General features: G+C 44.2%; 1 protein-coding gene across 1 annotated transcript in view; it reads right to left on the bottom strand.

Moving 5' to 3' along the window:
* Positions 1-13443, bottom strand: part of TM9SF3 (transmembrane 9 superfamily member 3) — an 86563-nt gene that overhangs the window by 48965 nt on the left and 24155 nt on the right. Inside the window, exon 3 of the mRNA XM_005312074.5 lies at positions 7927-8049. Coding sequence (XP_005312131.1) covers positions 7927-8049 — 123 coding nt within the window. The remainder of the gene's footprint in view (positions 1-7926; positions 8050-13443) is intronic.

The following is a 13443-nucleotide window of genomic DNA, read 5'->3' as shown; positions in this document are numbered from 1 at the left end:
AAGTAGACAGCTGATGCTCTCCCATCGACTCCGCTTGCGCTTCTCGTTCTGGTGGAGTACCGGAGTCGAGGGGAGAGTGCTCAGCGGTCGATTTATCGTGTCTATATACTAGACACGATAAATCGACCCCCATTGGATCGATCACTGTGCACCGATCCGGTGAGTAGTGTAGACAAGCCCTATGTAACTGTGCTGTTTGGCCAGGAACATTACTCAATGATCTAATTTTGAATGCTAACATCAGCAGCTGAAAAGCCATTGGTAGCAAGAAAAGTCAGCCACAACTGCTCTTAAAAAGCCTGCTAAGAGTTGTAAGGAGAGTGTAATAATGGCTGCTTTGATTGACTTCACATGGTGCTTTCAAAGCAGCACCTCTTGCAGTGTATGAATTTAATAGTTCACATGCCACAACCACTCCTATACTGCCATGCTCATCAGGTTATACCTCAAAATACTCCTCCCCAAAACTTGTTCTGAATTTTTAAACTTACTTTTGTAGCATTTGTATTTTCTGTGCTAGTGATTTTGTCTATACATGTAAAAGGAGAAAAGCCCTGCTGCTGGTGCACAACGTTCCACCAGGAGAAAATACTGCCACACTAGTTAAGTGGGACTCAGGTTTCAACAGGTACATGAGAAACAAAATAAAGTAGGATGGTTGAAGCAAGAACCCCGGATGATGCTTGGCCAGGCAAGATAAAGAGTCCTAGTCTGAAAGCAGCATGCCAAGTTCTTTAAAGCCTGTGTATTCCTCATGATGTTTACATAACACAACTGACAGACACCAGTACTCTTAGAGTACAAGCAGAGAAACAAGAGAAAGGGGTTGAAATTCTAGAAGGAGGCAGAGGAATAATTTCATAACAGAAATCCTACTGAATTATCTTATTGTCTCTGTAATTATCCAAGAATAAGATTTCTACCAGTCACAACCCAGAAAATAAGCTATCAGCTCATGAATCACATTTAAACTATCCTGCATGGGCCAGCGGTTAAAGCAAAGAACTGGAGATCTGAGGTCTAAGAGCCGAGGAACAAGATAACAGTCATTTCGTCATTGCTCTGCCATCTGCGTGATTGACTATCACCTCAAATGTGAGAGCAGAGATTGATCATCACTTCAAACATGAGAACAGCATAATGAACCAAACCCTATAAACTTGTATGAGGATAAATCCCTATAAAAACAGACCCTGAAGACTAAGGACTTTGGGTCTGATTCTGCAAACCAACCTCCAGGAGCATCAGATGCACATCTGACAAGGCCCTGCTCCACCCTCGTGTCCAGGTCACCTGGCCAGTGACTTAACACGAACAACTCCTAAGCGGGTAACTATAACTGATTGCTTACTCGGATTCTTTCTGTATTCGCAATAAATATGGCATATTGCCTTATTCCCTTTAACAAGATCTTGCTGGTTTTTATTTTATTGGTATAACATTTGAAGGGGACTCCTCTGCACACCGCTTGGGGGTCGAGGCAGCAGCGAAGGGATGTGAGGACCTGCCATGCACCGTGACCACTGAATTAAAGTAGTCGCGCCCCAGGCTGTAGGCCGAGGCGAGCCACATCTGCAACGGTCTGAGCCGGAGTCTGGCGTGCCAGCTCACGTAAGTGCAAGACGCCACATGGCCGAGGAGACTCATGCATCCCCTTGCTGTTGAGGTTGGGAATTGCAGGAGACCTTGAATGTTGTCCGTAATGGCTCGGAATCGGGACTCCAGCAGAAGGGCCCGCGCCTGGACACAGTCTAACACTGCCCCAATGAATTCTATTCTCTAGGTTGGTTCCAGGGTCGACTTCCCCACGTTGAGGAGGAGACCCAACCGCTCAAACATGCACCTGACCAAGCAGAGTTGGGACTGCACCTGTGCCCTGGTGCGGCCCCTGAGCAGCTAATCATCAAGGTAGGGGTATACCTGCACCTGCTGTCGACGGAGGAAGGCAGCCACAACCGACATGCACTTGGTGAACACTCGGGGGTCCGTTGAGAGGCCGAATGGAAAGGCAGTGAATTGGTAATGTTCGTGGTTGACCATGAAGCACAGGAAGCGCCTGTGCACTGGACGAATCACTATGTGAAAGTACATGTCTAGAGATGGGATAATGGTGGCTAGGGAGACCATATGGAACTTCAACTTTACCATGAATTTGTTGAGCCCATGCAGGTCCAGGATGGGTCTGAGACCACCCCCACCTTGGCCTTGGGGATTAGGAAGTATCAGGAGTAGAATCCCTTGCCCCGTAGCTCCAAAGGAACCTCCTTCACCGCTCCCATGGCGAGGAGCGTCCGCACCTCCTGGATAAGGAGTTGCTCATGAGAGGGGTCCCTGAAGAGGGATGGGGAAGGCATGGGTGGGTGGGAGGGAGAATAGGAGCAGAACTGGAGAGAGTATCCCACTTCCACAGTGCAGAGGAACCAACAGTGCAGGGTTATTTGGGACCATGCATGGTAGAAGTGGGACAAACAATTCAAAAAGGGTGGGGAAGGATCCGGGTGTGAGTCTGGGGTGCTGTCTTCGGGCGTCCCTTCAAAAGGCCTGCTTAGAACCCAACGATGGTTTGGTCGGGCCTTGTCCTTATCTGGACGGGGGGGTTGGAAGACTTCCTTCTGCCATTCCTTCCCCTCTGCCTCTAAAAGTCCTGCCTCGGCCAAGGAGGATAGGAGCGCTGCAGCGGCTGTTGGGGTTTGAAGTGCTTCCGTTAGGTTGCCAGGGTGTGCATAACCAAGGACTTCATAGTCGCCCTTGAGTCCTTTAGGCTATGCAGCCGAGAGTCAGTCTGCTCCACGAACAGGCCTGCCCCATCAAAGGTCCTGCATTGTCTGCTGAACCTCAGGAGGTAGGCCCGAGGCTTGCAACCAAGAGGTGTGCTTCATGGCAATACCTGAGGACAAGGTACGCGCCACCGAGTCCGCAGTGTCCAGTGAGACCCGTAAAGAGGTCCGTGCCACCGCCTTGCCCTCCTCTACTATAGCCCCAAACTCCTTTCTGGATTCAGGTGGCACAAGCTCCTTGAACTTGAGCATCAAGTTCTAGGAGTTGAAGTTATATCAGCTCAGGATTGCCTTCTGGTTGGCAATCCTGAGCTGGAGCGCCCCCAGTAGAGTACACCTTGTGGCCAAATAAGTCCAGGCACTTGGCCTCCTTGGATTTACGCACTGGGGCCTGCTGCCCCCCTCCCCCCCCCCCCATTTACAGCCACAACCACCAGTGAGCAGAGCTGCGGGTGCGTAAAAAGGTATTCGTACCCCCTTGAGTGCACGAAATACTTCCTCTTGACCCCTTTGGCTGTAGGGAGGATGGAGGCCGCAGTCTGTTAGACAGTCTTAGCACTGGCCTGTATAGTTTTGATGAGGGGCAGAGCCACCCTTGAAGGACCTTCTGGGGCCAGAATATCTACCACCAGGTCCCCTGAGTCTACCACCTCCTCAGCCTGCAGGCTCATGTCACACGTCACCCTGCGCAGGAGGTCCTGGTGGGCGTGGCTGTCTATGGGCAGCCCAGAGACAGAAGTGCCTGTGACGGCCTCATCCAGGGAGGATGACTAAAAGACCAATAGGGGAACCAGGTCCTCCCGACCCTACTGCTCATCAGGAGCCTGATGACCTGCTTTGCTATTCGCCTCCGGCTCAGAGACCGGAGTTGGTTCCGAGGGGAAGCAGGGGCACGGCATCTCCTCAGCACCCCTAAGGGTGGGCTTACTGGCTTAGGCCTCTGGCACCCTCATTCCAAAAGTGGCCAATCGGGAGCCTTTAGACTGGCCACCCTGGGCCTGGTGGTACACCACTGGGGTCCAGAATGGCCACTGAGCTGGTCCCTGCCCCCACCTCAGAGCATCCACAGCCTGACCAGTCCCACTCCAAGTACCTAGACCCTGCCTCTGAGCCCAAGGAACAGGATCGTGACCGCGAGGGCCAGAGAGGTGCCGAGCAAAGCTGAGCTGGGGAGCAGAGCCATGACCTGGAGCTACGCGGGGTCGTCAAGCGGCGCCAGGACCAGTGCCAGGTCCGGGACCCGCTCCGCAAAGGTGACCGATGTGCGTATTGGTGTCGTGATTGGGAGCACTGGCGAGATCTGGAACAGTGCAGCGAGTTCGACTGGCGCTGGGACTCAATCAATGGTACTGACGGCCAGATTATTGATGGTTTGCCTTGAGACGTACCACAACGTATGGCACCAAGAGGCTTGGTGTGAATCATAGGCGACCTCGGCACTGTCATGGCGATGAGGTCCCTTGTGGCTGCAGAGGTGTCCGGAGTGGACAGTAGCTGTACCTCCTTAATGCTGTGGGTTGGGGAGTGCAACAGCACTGGACTCGATGCCCCCCTGCCCCCCGGGGACAAAGTCGACAGTGCTGCTTCCACAGGCTTCGGCACTGGGTGCTCCTCTCGAGGACGTGCCCCATTGACCGGCACCAGGGGGGGGTGAGCCTCTGGGACGGAGAGCCACTCCTCCCTTGCTTCTGCGCCAGGGAGTGGGAGTGGTGCCAGGTCGATCCCGCCGATTTCGGCACCAGGGAGCGGCGGTGCTGCGGGTCTCTACCAGAGTCCCTCTGCAGTGCCGCTTCCACCACTGCCACCGGGGCGCTACGCACCGAAGAACTCTGTGTCGGGTCCTGCCACGCCGAAGGAGGCTGAGGTCTACATGCCACCTCCATAAGGAGCTGCTCAAGACAAGAGTCTCGCTTCTTTTTGGTTCTAGGGCAAAACCCTTTGCAAATCCTGCACCTATCGGCTTGATGAACCTCCCCCAGACATTTCAGACAGTTCCAATGACCGTCACGGGCGGTAAGAAAGAACTGAGGGGGTGCCAGGTCGGCAGGGTCATATATTAAGTGCAATGAAAGTGCCACTCCAAGAGGCTCCATAGCCGACCCGACAGGAGCTACTAGGGGAAAAAACTTTCCCATGACTGTGCACGCAGCATGTGCACACCTAATTGGAATCGATATGAGCAATCACTCAAAGAAGAACTTTCAAACTTCCAACAAGAACATTTTTACTTATGTTTTAGTTAATGAAGGATTTTCTCAATATAACATAAGAATTGCATTAGCTGTATTGGAGGACTGTTGCAAGTAATTTAATCATAACCACCCACCCAAGAAGTTTACTGCGTCACATATTGCGCTGTCATTAATCTCTCTTAAATTTCCTATCAGATAGGCACTAAATATACATGAAAAGCTTTGAGTTACACTAGAAATAGCTAATAACCAGAGTAGCAGTTGAGCAAATATTAATGCTTTGTTAGAGAAATGTTAAGTGATCAGAAAAATACACATTTTAAGCTTTCACTCCTGAGGTTAGTAATCGTGACCAAATCCACCTGAGGGAGAGCTGAGCAGTATCATGCAGGATATTGACTATCAAAAGGGATCCTGGCTAGTGGCTTGGTCTTTTTATTGTTATTAAACTACAGTCACATACATCCCTTCTGGGAAGGGGCAGAAAACTTTGTCTTGTGACTCGGACAGAAAATAATTCACCTGAACACAAGGTTTATGTGAAATTTAACACTTTTTCCTTGAGCTTACATCCAGTTCCATAACATTGTCTTTTTCTTTTTTTCAGGGAGGGGGCTGGGGGGGGAGGGGAGGGGAGAGGGAGAGAACGACAAAGACAACCATGGAATCCTCCATGGAAAAAGTCATTTTATCCCCAAGATCTTCTGGGAGTATAAGCAGACCCTAAGAAGATACAGGGAAGAGCCCCACCTAGCATTAGAAAACCTGAGGAACGAAAAACCCCTCTACCCTAGTTGTTTTCTGCTGCTGTAGTCTGGTCCAAAGAGCTCCTGATGGGCTAAACACAGTTTGCCTGAGCAGATGTGCCATAATTATGTTCTTAATTCAAAAGTTAAGCACGATTTAAATTAGAGTTTACATCAACTCAACTCTGATCCTCTGCACTAGATCTCAGCTAGGGAAGTTCTGTAAACTAGACTCTTTGTGCTTCAAAGTGGCAATAAAAAGTTAGAAATGTTCCAAAAAAGTCTATTGTTAGGGGGCTATGTCTCAAATTTTCTGTCCAATTTGTTTCAAATTTGGTAGGGGGAAAAAAAAACCTGACATGGCCACAAGCCTAGCCTGGTAATTTTGAAACCAATATGACTCTTTGTGGATCTTGGGAGGAAGAGCTGCCAAAAATCTAGTTTATAATAGAAACTCAGTTGCTCTTTTAAGTACAGAGCATAGCTACTTCAACTCCATAATAAACCTGTGAAATTAGGTTGACTGGTATAACCAGCAGGAGAGAAGCTCTCATTCAACTAATTGCGCTGAGCCCTTGTTTCTGTCACTTTAGACTGATCTGAGGTTTCCTACTCCCTCCACCAAGGTCCACCTTGTACTTCCTCCTCTCTATAATCAGACTATGAGAGCTGAAGTACCTATGTAAACATGCAGAATTTGACCAAATTAAAAGATGGAAATCTACATTGGCAGAAAAATTTGGACACAAAACTTAGCAGGCAAAAAAGTTTGCCACTAGTGTACAAGCGGCATCTAAAACATCTTCCCAGTAGGCATAAATAAGTTGGGGGGAAGGTGAGTTATGAGGAAGGTTGAGATGTCACAGATGGACACCATTTGGATAAGGAGAAGTGTTTTGATCCAAGATTAAAGCACAACTTCTAGACCAAATTAAGAATGTCCAACAAATCCCTGCTCAGAAGAGGGACTTCCAAGAGAGTCAAGACAGACTGCAGAAAGAACAGACTGATAATTTAGGCATCCCTGGTTTAGTGCTATTGACTCAAGAGGAGTCACACCAAGACACTGTCCTGCACAACTCCTCCACTAATATTTTCATGTATTAAGAATGTAGAACGGGGGTCGGCAACGTTCGGCACGCGGCTCGCCAGGGTAAGCACCCTGGCAGGCCGGGCCAGTTTTATTTACCTGCTGACGCAGCAGGTTCGGCCGATCGCGGCCCCCACTGGCCGCGGTTTGCCGTCCCGGGCCAATGGGGGCGGTGGGAAATGGCGCGGGCGAGCGATATGCTGGCCATGGCTTCTCGCCACCCCCATTGGCCCGGGACGGCGAACCGCGGCCAGTGGAGGCCGCGATCGGCCGAACCTGCCGCGTCAGCAGGTAAATAAAACTGGCCCGGCCCGCCAGGGTGCTTACCCTGGCGAGCCGCATGCCGAACGTTGCCGACCCCTGATGTAGAAGTTAAGGGAGATGCCTCATTTACACGCGAGTCTTAACAAAAAGCATGCAGAAATTCAGATCACTGACACTGAATCTTGCTTCATTTCTGGTCCTTGATTTTGACTGCTTACTATCCTTGACAAGGAGCAAGAAATTTTTTGAAGAACAATCAAGGAGCAACTAAATTTAATTTCACTTTACATACCCAAATACTGTATAAAGCCCCTTAACTTAGAGATAAAGTTAATTGCCATTGTGCTCTGAATTAGAAAACTCAGAGGCTATTAATACAAAGTTAAAGTGGTCTGAAAACTAAATGGCTTACTGAATCTGAGTGGTGCAGGGCCAAGCCCCAGCGGTGTAGTGCCACAAAGCAAGTTCTGGCCCTGTTAGGCACACAGCTCCTAATAACTTAGTTGCATGTGCATATCTAAGTGAAGCATTTAGCCCTTAAAATTCAGCATTAGCAAAGCTATATTTTTGGGAAGAAATTGCTAAAACAGCTTTTCATTGTTTTTAAGTATACTGAAACTCAACAACACAAGTCACTCACAAATGTTCCCTCAATAAAGTTATCAATCCTTCAACACCCTCTTTTTTATTCCTATTATTATTAAGCTACATAGATGCATGTTGGCTGTCAGTTTCCCGTAAGGAAGCTTAGTCAGTAAGTACAGTGACCTCATTAATCCTCTCAGCACAATACTCAGTCACTCAACGACTGACAAATATGATGTAAGTATTTAAGTTATAGCACATATAGCACTTACCCCATATTGGCAAGTCATCAATATACATCTGATACCAATAGTGATTTTTGATGGCATACACAAATGCATCTCTCTTTGCTTTGTCCAAGTCAATTTCACAGTATGTGGTCTGCATTACATCATCTGTAGAAATTAAAATAATATGTTAATGACATATTAATGATAGCTCTAACTAAAACACAAATTAAGCAGATGGGGGGAAGGGGAATGCATATTTCCAGAGCTTGAAAATTCTACTGGTTGTGCATCCTCTGGCAGGTAACGTGAGCAGCACACTTAAGAAAGTAAGCACTGAGGTACCTAAACAAATGTCCCTGCTTCTCCATTCTCCCCCAAACACAGAAATAACAAAAAAGTTTTAGATCATATAACTACTTTATCCACAAATAGATTAAGATACACTTGTTAATAGTTTCTTTATCTGAAGAGGTTAAGTGAGGTCTCATGAAGCAGCAGCAGCAAACTGACGTTAACAGTCATTCCCAAAGGCCATCTTGTGTTAGGAACATTTGCAGAGCCCATAAGCAATTTTAAAAGTGCATTAGTATATTTAGTTCGTAATTTCACAAATACAGGATAATAACTAACCCCACCTCTGTACTTCCAAGCTCAGTCATTAGTCACTCAGTCCCATTCAAATATCCCCATTGGCACTAGCAATATGGCTCACTTATAAAGAGCATGTTTTTCAGCTATTTAGTAGTCTTCAAGAAAAGTATAGAGAGGGAGCAAAGCAAATGGAAAGATAGACTTAACAGAGGACAAAAATGGGAAGGTGACAAAGAAGGTAGAAGACGACACACGGAAAAGGAAGTGAACCTGCCATTTCAAATTGGAAACTATATTAATTACTGAAAATTCAATATAAAAATGTGGTTAACGGGCAAGTACTTTCAGTAGCTGCCATGTTATTGAGTAACATTTAATGCGACGTCTGGATTTCAAGCCTTGCATTTCTTTCTAAAGGGAGACAAGTTAAAAGCACATTTTAAAAAAAAAAGGTTATTCTGGTAGTAACACTTTAAATTATTAAAGCTAGAGTTCTAAAAATCTACTTCACAACATGCTAGTCTATTTTCATTATTCAATCTGAGTGAAATCATCAACAGTGAAAATGAGTTTTCAGGCCAGATGTTCTCAAACTATCATACTGTGGACACAAGCTAATGGAGATAAGCTCACAAACGAACTCCTCATCCAACTCTGGGCAGTGAGGCCACTACACATTTCCAGCCTGAGATTCTAAGCTCTTTTGGGCAGGAACTGTCACTATTTGCACTATGCCTAGCACAATGAGACCTTGTCCTGAGTCCTCTAGATGCTACTGCAATATAAATATTAATCATCATCATCCCCCCTGTTGTGAAGAGTTCTTGCTTACATAAAAAAGATGTTAGGAAGTTAATCTATTTTCAGCTGCGCTAAAATAACCTGGTAGTTGGAAACAACCACTTCAATGCCATTCAACCAGTCAGCACTCTGCAAATGGCTACCAAGAGCTCTGGATGACAGACCACTTTGAGATCAATTTTAGGCCATTTCACTATCATGTTCTCATGCCTGGCACAATTTGATGCTGGCAGGGCACACACAACGTTCTGTTTGTTTTTTAAACTGATCCCATTCAGTTCTCATTTTTAATTCACAGAAACATTTCTGTTGGTCCTTACCTTTCTGAAGGGTAATTTTAGGCCAAATTTGACCTCTGGATGTGTTTAACAATTGCTGAGAGATCAAAACAAAAGCATCTATTAGTAGAACATTATGATTCTTAAGTATAAAATGGTCAAAGAATGGCAACAACACAGCAAGTGAAATGATGTTTTATTTTGGAAAAATGTAATTCCCCTTCTTAGTGACAAATCCAAAGCTTAGGGACGCTAATTGCTTTTTCTAGTTAATGTCACGCTGACTAAAAACAGTGTTACGGCAAAACCCTGCCAACCAGAGACATTTTATGAATATGCTCCGGAAAAATATAAGCTCAACCTCAGCATGGGCAACTAATATCCATTGTTCAGCGACACCTTCAGATTCAAACACAATTCTGAACTCCCTGGCCTTTGTCTGCTTTAACACAAACCTTTAAATGTGTGAAAAGGTAAATGCCAGGAATCTGCAAGTCCATTACAATATTTGTACACACATTGACACAGTACTAGTTTTGTTTTTAATCAAATGATAAACATCTGAATACAGAAGTAAACTCAGACAATGCATAAGCAAGATTACTAAAGTATAGCCATGTAAATTGATGCATAATTGTCCTTTTTGACTCTGTTATTTAGTTGTATTTCAGAACCTAAGCACTAGCTTGTGGTTGTGAAGAAAGACTTTAAAATGTTAATTAACAGAAACTAGCATAGCAAATGTCTGCCTCAGGGCTTGCCTGCACAGGGAGTTATTCCAGAATAGCTATCTAGCTTTAAATACACACCCTCTCTTTATCCGAATTAACTTTCAAGTGTAGACAAGCTCAGTCTGCAGAGTTTAAAAATACCTTCATCCATTTCTATGGGCTTTACTGTTTAAAGCATCATAGGCCTCAACTATTTCACTACTGATCATTTTAGCAGAAACAAGCCAATTTCTTACAAATTAAAACTTCATTGAAGCCAATTTAAGTTGCTCAAGTGCACATACCAATCACTTTAAAAAAAAAAAAAAGGCAGAAAAGCGCTAGCTACATCCTCACTCAAAACTTGCAACTTATAACCATGATTCCACTTTCTCCACATTCTCACCCACACATCACTGCACTCCTAGGTTGTGCATAGGCAGTTTGTGTGGACGTACCAGAGCTAGCTTGAGTATTGGAGCAGCAAAGTTGTGGCAGCGCAGTCTTCAAGCACAGGCTGCACAAGCTTGTCTGGAACCTGGGGTAACTATTTGGATGTCTAGCTCACACTAAAGCCTGCACTGCCACAACTTCACTGCTCCTGTACCCAAGATAGCTAGGTCAAAGGTATATCTACACAAGCTGCAATCACAACCCAATTGCAATACAGACATACGCCTCCACCTTTCAGATGCACACCAACGATCACCTAGTATTGCCAATAAAGTGGAGTGGTTAGAAAAGGAACTTCTCTAGTTGTTTGGAATGTTGGTCTCTTTTGAAGCAAATGTTGGATGATTATGTTTAAGGGTATCATGCTGAACAACTACATGGAAGTAGTTTGTAACAATTTGTGATTTTGAGAAGTTGCTCACTATACCTTCTAGGAATATTGCCATGAGTAAGTAGTGTTTTCCTTTTTTCTCCCCCCTCAATAGCTGATGCTTGTTGTTGGAGTTAAAGTAGCAAGTTTTGTGCAGAGATAAAGGGAGAGGCATGTGTATTTTAGGTGGTGTATGTGAACAAGGCAACTTCTTCAATGAAATAACATTTCTTCAGCAAAAACAAGCATCACATTAAAAACTGAAGAATCTGGGAGTAGCATAAAAATGAATTTAATATTGAAATAAACAGAGGGCAGTGCAAAGCCAAAATTTGGGACTTCTGCCTCATTTAGATCTAATTCTGTTTCATTCAGGTTTCTATACCACATCCATTATTGAGATTTCTTAGCGCCATCCATTATTGCATTTAGCATCCTAACTAACAGCTGTCACATCTTCCTGAAGTGCTGCATATGTGAAGCCTTTATTATACCTTTGGGTACCGATTCCTTGGTCTACAGGAAAAATTCTAAGTGATACATTAATGTACAATAAAGATGTGCTTAAAACAATTTTCATTTTTAAATCTGCAACTTTTTCTAATGAGTGTTGTACCTGTAATAATGACAAAAAATCTTCTGCAGTACAACTTACTAAAGTGCTGATACATATTCATTCACCAGAGCTCAAGTGTAACAAATTGAGTCTGCCAATTCAAACACTTGTCATTTTGACATCAATTTCTTTATTGAAGTGTCACTATTAAAGATTTTGTTTATCAAAAAAATTTAAATAAATTGAATATCTAAAATCACTGTAAAAGGATAAGCTGATATTAATGCAATGTTTCCCAACTTTTTTAAATAAAGGTATTTATGTGGTGTTAGGTCCTTGTAATACATTCATTCTACATTGTCCAGAATGGCCCATATTCATGCAGATAAGAAATGCAGCTACACTATATATATATATATATATAGATAGATATATAGATATAGATAGATATAGATAGATATAGATAGATATAGATATAGATAGATATAGATATAGATAGATATAGATAGATATAGATATAGATATAAGCATTAGCAAACTTATAAGATATCTGTATAGACTTATAAGTGAAAAAACTGCTTTATATATGCAGTTTCATCATCTGTTAGAGAAAGCTGATTTGGTAAGAAGGCATTGGAAAGTTTTTATGTGACGAGAGTAAAGGGGGTTGGATGAATTAAAAAGTTGCTAAATCCACTTTGGCTCCTCTGATATTAACAACACTGGGAGCCTTAGTTTAGATGGGTCATTAGTGTTTTAACTACCATATCAACTGAACATGGTCTGAGAAGGATTACCGGAGAAATAGCATAGTTTTGAGTTTAAGGCACTGGACTGGGATTCAGATGATGAGGGTTTAATTCCCAGCTCTGCCAAAAACGCTGTGTGGCCTTAGGCAAGTCACTTCACCTCTGTGCCTCACCTGTAATACAGGTTGCTCTCTTCCCCCATCCTATGGCTATTTACAATAAGCTCTCTGGGGCAGGGACTCTTACTACGCATTTATACAGCACCTAACAGAATCTGTCTCTGATCTCTAATACATTTAATAAATGGTTAATGCCGACATTTAAATTGCAATTTTTAGGCTTAAGCTTTGTCTAACTGGAGTTGCCCCAATTAGTCACAAGTGTAGCCATACAACTGCGCACACCTAATCTAGTTCAATCCTTGAGGAGGCCACTTAGGGAGCTGGGGCAAAATCAGTACTTGGTCCTGCTAGTGAAGGCAGGGGGCTGGACTTGATGACCTTTCAGGGTCCCTTCCAGCTCTATGAGATAGGTATAACTCCATATATTTATTTATTTTATCCCAGTTTCAAGGAGGGGCAAGTTCCACTGACAATTAGCAGCGTTGCCCATCTCATTAGGGGTTTACGGCCATGACAAATCCCCAGTGCAGACAAAGCCTGGGTTACAAACCCAGTGCGACAGGCCATGCATCCAAGGGCTATCTTTGGGTTGCCTGACCATTTAAAAACACTACACTGGTTTCATTGGCATAAGGGCTACTTTTAATTAATTATTACTATTATTATGTTCAAAAGCTTAAATTCTGGGACACAATTTTGCAGCAAAGGGTGGATTATAGGGTAAATTCCACAGCATAACAAAATAATGAGCTCTGGTTATCCCTGTTCCATGATTAGTGCACTTAAGTTTGTTTGTGTATCATGTCGGCACCTTTCACACGCAATGAGGTTTGATACAATTTCTCTCTTAACTCTATGAGAAACAAAGGGACAAATCCACAATCCAACTTAATTTGGCAGACTGAAAGATTTCTGCAAAAGTGATTTAG

This window comes from Chrysemys picta, chromosome 7 (genome assembly GCF_011386835.1).
Source record: "Chrysemys picta bellii isolate R12L10 chromosome 7, ASM1138683v2, whole genome shotgun sequence".
NCBI classification, from domain to species: domain Eukaryota; kingdom Metazoa; phylum Chordata; order Testudines; family Emydidae; genus Chrysemys; species Chrysemys picta.
This window is presented reverse-complemented; position numbering and strand designations above follow the sequence as displayed.